This window comes from Nicotiana tomentosiformis, chromosome 4 (genome assembly GCF_000390325.3).
Source record: "Nicotiana tomentosiformis chromosome 4, ASM39032v3, whole genome shotgun sequence".
Classification (NCBI taxonomy): domain Eukaryota; kingdom Viridiplantae; phylum Streptophyta; class Magnoliopsida; order Solanales; family Solanaceae; genus Nicotiana; species Nicotiana tomentosiformis.
Window position 1 is genome coordinate 92172043 of NC_090815.1, and position 7422 is coordinate 92179464.

Below are 7422 nucleotides of genomic sequence, written 5' to 3' on the forward strand. Positions count from 1 at the left end.
AACGTGCTCTTTTTTCCAAATAGGGAAGAAGGGTCAGTGCATTTAAACACTGAAGTCTGGACGCAAAATTGCTTCATGAAATGCGGTTGACCCTAATTTAGTGGAGTCCGTAATTTTCAAGGAAAGGACAATATGGGCAAAATTGGTCTTTAAAAGCATTAGATTTTTCAAAAATCTGAAGAGCGTGATGGAGGGCTGGGCAAGCTTTTGTGTTATTGGGCCTGCGTGGGCTGACTTTCTTGATTGAAGGATGTTCACCAGCACTCCATAAATATGTCTCCAAAAAAAGGACAAACTACAAGAATAGCTACAAATAGACAACATTTACCAATAATTAGCCATTAAGAAACGTCATAAAATAAAATCTTTTTTATTTGAATTTTAAATTTTAAATATATTTGAATAAACAGATGTGTCTCTTTGTGAAAGTACATATCTATTTGAAAACGTCTGATGGTTGCTCTATAAATAGAAGTACTTCCAACAAAGTAGATATAGAAAAATCTGCAAGTATATTCTTGTCTTGTTCTATCCTGAAGAAGATTATTTGTATTTCGCCAATTTATATATGTGATGACCCGACATGTCATCTAGAGTTTTTAAACCTTAATTCTCTATTTCAAAGCCTCCAATAGCTTCTTTAAGCCTTCCTCGATTTACATGCGCAGTCCCGGTATTTTTCCGAAAGTCTTTTATGTTAAAAATTGATAAAATATAAAATTTTACCTTAAAAATCTAATTGAGTTGACTTCGGTCAACATTTTAAGTAAACAAACTCGGATCCATGTTTTGAGTGTCCCGGTGGATCCGTATCATGGTTTGGGACTTTGACATATGTCCGAAATCGAATTCGGAGGTCCCTAGCTCGAGTTATCGCTTTTTTGTCAAAAATTGAAAGTTTAAAGGCTTATTGACTTTAAAGAATTGATCAATATTTGACTTTGTTGATACCAGGTCCGCATTTTAGTTCTGAAATCCTGTATAGGTTCATTACTATATTTATGACTTGTCTGTCAAATTTAGTGAGAAACGGTGTTGGTTTGACGTGATTTGGACGTCCGGTTGTTAAAATAAAAATTCTAAAGTTTTCTTAAAAATTTTATTTGATTTGGTATCCGATTCGTAGTTCTAGGTGTTAAATTGGTATTTTGATCGTGCGAGCGAGTTTTATGAAGTCTTTTGACTTGTGTGCATATTTGGTTTGGAGCCCTGAGGGCTCGGGTGAGTTTTGGATAGCCTACGGACCTTAGATCTTTGAAAAATCTGGTTTTTTGGGACTTCTGCTGGTTTCTGGTGTCATGTGCTTTGCGAACGCGATGCCTTTTTCGCGAACGCGAAGAGGTATTTGGGACAGGAAAATTTTCTTCATCGCGAACACGATAACTGGGTCGTGAACGCGTAGGCTTGTGACCTGGGGAGGGGGAATCATTGTTTCTTCTACGCGAACGCGAGTATTGGCTCGCGAATGCGAAGGCCAGGGGGGAGCAGCCTTCGCGAACGCGTGGGAGGACTCACGAATGCAAAGGCCACTTGGGTTGCTGCACATCGCGAACACGACATGTCCTTCGCGAACGCGAAGAAGGCCTGACGCCACTGATTAAAACAGGCCAAAAACGGAATTTTCCCCATTTTTTTCACAAACCCTCCATTAGAGCTCGGCCTAGGGGCGATTCCAAAAGAGTTTTTCACGATTTCGAACTGGGTAAGTGTTCTTTATCATATAGTGACTATATTTCATAAATCCATGTCTATATTCATCATTTATTTCGGATTTAGATGAAAGAAAATTGAAATTTTTGTAAAACTTTTCAAAAACAAAATTTATGATTTGAAGGTCTATTTAACATCGAAATTTGATAAATTTTATATGATTGAACTCGTATCGGAATGGGTGTTCGAATTTCGTGAGTTTTTTCGGGATTTGAGATGTGAGCCCCACTGTCATTTTTTAAAAAATAAATTTCGGATTTTAATCCGGAAAATTTGTAAATTCATATGAAATTAATTCCCACGATTCGTGTTGAGTATATTAAATTATTTGTGACTAGATTTGAAGCTTTCGGACACGAATTTGCGAGGCAAAGGTTTATTGTAATCTTGAATTTGGTTGTGAAGCGAGGTAAGTGTTGTGGTTAACCTTGACTTGAGGGAATAGAACCCTTGAATTATTTGTTACGTGAATTTCATGTGTAACGATGTATAGGTGAGGTGACGAGTGCCTATACGTTATCAAATTGATTGTTTACCTATTTATCTGAAAAATCATAAATTATTTAAAAATCATGAAGTAATTATTTCTCTCACAATCCTTGTCCCATGTTATGTTTTGAATTCATACTATAATTGCTACATGCCTATTTGACCTATGTGTCTTAATTGCTACTTGACATTTAGCATATTAAATATTAAATTGCTTATTTTCTCCCTAATTTTTATAATTAATTGCTACTTGTCATTACTTGTTTCCTAAATAAATTATAATAATTGTATGCTCTGATACCAACTCACCACGGTCTCGAAGGTGAAAATTTTGGGTTGTGATAGTATACGGGCAATATCTTCTTTAAGGAAAGTCGTTCTCATGCCTCAAGCCTTCTTCAATTTCGTTTTCAATTATTATTTTTCTAACACTCTCTGTGGTAGATAGTTGTTTAATTTTTTACATGAAAATGGAAAAATGTGAACTAATGATGGAATGGGAGACTGTGAAGCAACGTGCTCTTTTTTTCAAATAGGGAAGAAGGGCCAGTGCACTTAAAGATTGAAGTCCAAACGCGAAATTGCTTCATGAAATGTGGTTGACCGCAATTTAGTGGAGTCCGTGATTTTCAAGGATAGGATAACAATAGTCTTTAAAAGTATTGGGTTTTTCAGAAATCTGAGGTGGCTTGAAGAAGGGTTGGGCAAGCTTCTGTGTTATTGGGCATGCATGGGCTAACTTTCTTGATTGAAGGATGTTCACCAGCACTCCATTGATATGTCTCCAAAGAAAGAAAAAAGGACAAACTACAGGAATAACTACAAATAGACAATACTTACCAACAATTAGCCATTAAGAAACGTCATAAAAACTTAACAATGATATACAATATTCAAAACAAATTTATTTATAGGTATAGTTGAAATTCGTCGAAACACATAAGTAAGGCAATATACAAAATTCTATTGAGATTGGAGGTGATTTAGACTGGTTTGGAGTCAAAATACATCACTAATAATATACAACAGTTAAAAAACCTAGGCAAAAAAAATTCAATGGGTATCGTTGAAATCACATAGATGAGACAATATATAAAATTTGAGTAAGGTTGGAGGTGATTTGGACTAGTTTGGAGTCAAAATTCGTACTTAAAATCGAGTTTAAAAACTTTGCTGCAACATATGATCTAACATGTATCTCATACATAGGTATACATGGATATACATGAGATGCACATTTGATATATACGGAATACACAAATAATTCAGCGGAGATACACAAGAAGATACATATATCATCTTCTTTTATGTTCATCTTTTACTTCGAATTCGGTTCAAATTTCAATGCGAACCACCTCAAATATCCACCAAATCGTCCCAAAATTGAGATTCAAACTCCTTAAGATGTAAGCAATCTATTCCAATAACATTCACTCGAAAGGTCACTTTAATTTGTAATTAAAAAAAAGGGATTTAAGGATAATATTGGTAGTATTCTCTTTTTTAAAAAATAAAAATAAATATTGATAATAATCTGTGAATTGACTAATAGTGATAGCATTTGTGCTTTTAAAGGCCAACCTGGATAGTTTGCTAAAAAAACAAGGGTGATCTGGAAGTTCTTGAAGATAATGTTATGGATAGATAGAAACCTAATAATTAACAAAAGAATTTAAAATTATGAAAAGGTACAACTAATATTGAGAGTAAAAAATAATTAATACGGTAAAGATTTAAAAAAAAAATTAACATAACAGAACGTTAGATACAAACTTACAATGAGTTGATATTAGTGATGGAAAAAGAAGTCGATATTGGCTAAAAGTTGGAACTGGAAGGAATCTGTAACAAATGTAAGCTTTGATTGAATAGAAATAGAGTTTACAGACACATGCGGATCTGAAATTTCAAGAGAATTGATGCACTATCGTGAAGAGGTGATCCATAATATAAATTTGACGGGCTGAATGTTTAAGTTCTTACTATTGTCATTATGCTTTTGAACTATGATGACAATTTTATATATATATATATATATATATATATATATATATATATATATATATGAATATTATTAAAATAAAAAATACAATATTAACATAAGATTTGACTTTTCTACCTCACCTAGAGAGGTGCACTCAATAATTATTGCATCATATAATATTTTGTGCTTTGGTACACATACATAATTTATTATTTTTTTAAAAATATAACATTAATATACATGATCTAGGGAGCAAACTATAGGTTCACGTGTCGCAGGAACCCCTAGATACGCCCCTACTTGCCGATCAATTAAGCGAAGTTCTACCCTTAACAGTCAGCAACCAAAAGCTACTAAGGCAAGAAAATTAAATAGAAAAGGGAGGTTCCAGAGAAAGCTTTATAAAAACTAAACAATGAAATTAAGACCAGTTCATAGCCCAAATAGTAGAATATTTTCTTTTGCATATATAGGTATCTTTTCACTTGGTAATAAAAACTTTTAATTACCAAAAAATAAAATAGGTATCTTTATGTCGTGTGCATTGCATGGTCCCAAATGTAATTTGCCAAATTCTCATCGATGTCGTCCGATAGACAATTTGCGTTCAAAACAGAATCACAGACAAAATAAAGATTCAATATATTGGAAAGCACTAAACCAACCAAATTCGAGGGAAACAAGTGTTACAGGGACCTCATCTTCCTCCTCAAATTGATCGTCATCATTTGTACTATTGCCAAATTCACATAGCTTGTAAAATGTGTAATCCCTCAAATTATAACGTATGACCATTCTAGGAATGTGCAATACCATGAAGTCATCCTCCTCTTTCTCCCCTCTGACTACACAAAGTACAGCCATCGCCAAATAATGCCAGTCTGTTGGCTCAAGGTAATGTCGAATCATATGAGGAAACGCGGCGACAACATCTTCAACATTCACCTGATATTTCAAGAACCACTCCGTGCCATCATTTTTCATCTCGTAAATATTATAAAAAGAGAGCTTTTGGCGGCTATGAACCTGGACTAAATGCAAATATCCATAAGACTCTCCATAATAAGCAACTCTGCTCTCCTCATCATCCCAACTTCTACCAATGCAAGGCGTTGGAAACTTTTCAAGCTTTTCGTGTTCCACATTGAAACGTAACGAGTTGTCACCACATTCCCAATAAATAGCACCGTTCCAGTAAACTCCAGTGTACTCAAATCCTATATCGTAACGAGCAGGAAAAGGTGGACCCGAGACTCTCCATTTCATAGTCTCAGATGAATAAATCTCAATTTGATAGTGCTCAGGAGCCTTTTCAGACCTTCGAGTGCAAACCACTTTGTAATGAGGCGATTTCCACGGATCAAACGCTAGTTTCATCCCAAGAATAACCTTAGAAATTTGTCTTTTCCCTCCTGGTTTAGGAAGTGTGATGAATTGTTGGGTAGTTGGGTTGTATATATAGTAGTTTCTGTTAGGTTCGTGAGCACGAAAGCTGCAGCAAAGCAATAGTCCATTGCAAGATTGGAGAATTCTAATTCCAGAAGGGTCATGTATAAAACTGAGCTTTTGGAATGGTGCTTGAATAGGATTTTCCAGACTAAGTGATACAAATTGATGAAAAGGGTTAGTCAATAAAGAAGAGCAGTGCAAGAAAAGGGCGCGGGCAGGGTTGAAACAGGGGACTCTTAGGCGGGTGAATTCGGGACTAGTGATTAGAGAACTCCATTTTTTGGAGACGCATTTGCATCGGCCGAGCGATTTTACTGGAAGACGGAGGAGGATTTCTGTCAAAAGCTCTTGATTAGAAAGCACTTCCTTCTCAGAAAATGATGATAAACGACTTGGTTTAATCATCTTAATTCTCATTTTTGGCATTTTGATTCTGTCTGTCTAGAGTTGGACATATGGCCTTATATAATTTGCCAAAATATTTAGCTTCCGGAGAACGTTTCTTCTAAAGTACGCCAAGTTAATTAATCTTCTCCCAATAAGTCAAAGCATTAGGTTTATAACTTCATATATCATCCTTGGAAAATCACAAAGTGTTTTTTAAGATCACAAGACAGGAAAAATAATAGTTTATTTTAATTACCATGGTTATTGTTGAATCTTTTTATATCATTCATTTTCCCCTGGGGTCTTATTAAGTTATTCATATCTTGTAACTACTAATTTATTCGCCAATATTGATAATACAAATAAAGCCAATATTTCTTTATTACTCTTCTTTTGGTTTCAATAATTGCTATTCCAAATTTTGTTTCGTTATTGTTTGCCAATTACTCTCTGCCCGATATAAAGGAAATATTTTTTGTTAAAAAAAAGTTGGAAGTCAAATGAAAACAAGGTCAACGCGCGTCTCGACAAGTTAATCCTCTTATTTGAAAATATTTTTTTTATTCTGTTCCAAGAAAATAATAACTTTCTAAATTTAAAAATAATATTACTTAAATTTCCTATTTTATCATTTGAAATAAAGAGCACGTATTTAAAATAATTTCCGGTCATAACTTGGCGCGTTCGAATGTCAAATTATGTATCGGCACAATTTCGAACCCAAAGTTAACATCGTATCAAAGAAGCTAATAATAAAATTGGGGCTGAATACATATGGAGACACTTAAAGTTGGCATAATTTTTTATTTAGACACCTGAACTTAGGGGGTGCTCTTTGCCCTTTTTGGGGCTCCTCAAGCTAGACAAAATGAACTATTCTTCACCGAGACTCCATATAAGTTTGCCTTTAACTTCAGCTGTATGCTCACAGGAGAGAATATCCTCGATCCAAAGAAATTTTGAAGGTACTGTTGAGGTTTTTATTTAAGATGAAATAATCTTAAAATGAGGGTGAATGGAAAATGGAGGAAAAATAAAATTTTTGAGTAAAATTTTAAGTTTCCCCTCTTGACAATGAGACATTGTCCCATATTGGAAGAGGAAAAGATTATTGGTGGGTATATATATAATTGCTCTTCTTGTAGCTCTTAAAGAGTTAAGAAGAAAGCAAGCCTCGCGCTGTCGTCGTTGTCGCTCGCTCGGCTTCGGCTTCGGCTCAAATGATTGATTGATTAATTTTTTGGACCAAATTTATTTGTTAATAGTAAATATTAACGTAAGATTATCCGCATTTGTAACGGATATGTTCCAATCCGTTAGCAGCCGACTAATGCTCTTCCCACCATGGCCAAGTGCTTGCTCCACAAACAAGCTAGTGCATGCTCCACCATGGAGGGTGGAGG

The 7422-nt window shown here is 34.7% G+C and overlaps 1 protein-coding gene across 1 annotated transcript; it reads right to left on the reverse strand.

Annotated features, from left to right (window-relative positions):
- Window positions 1–4540: 4540 nt before the first annotated feature.
- Window positions 4541–6313, reverse strand: LOC104090363 (F-box protein At5g07610-like). Its single transcript, XM_009595427.4, has one exon. It carries the CDS (start codon window positions 6056–6058, stop codon window positions 4802–4804), a length of 1257 nt encoding a protein of 418 aa, XP_009593722.1. The 5' UTR covers window positions 6059–6313; the 3' UTR covers window positions 4541–4801.
- Between the last annotated feature and the right edge of the window lie 1109 nt (window positions 6314–7422).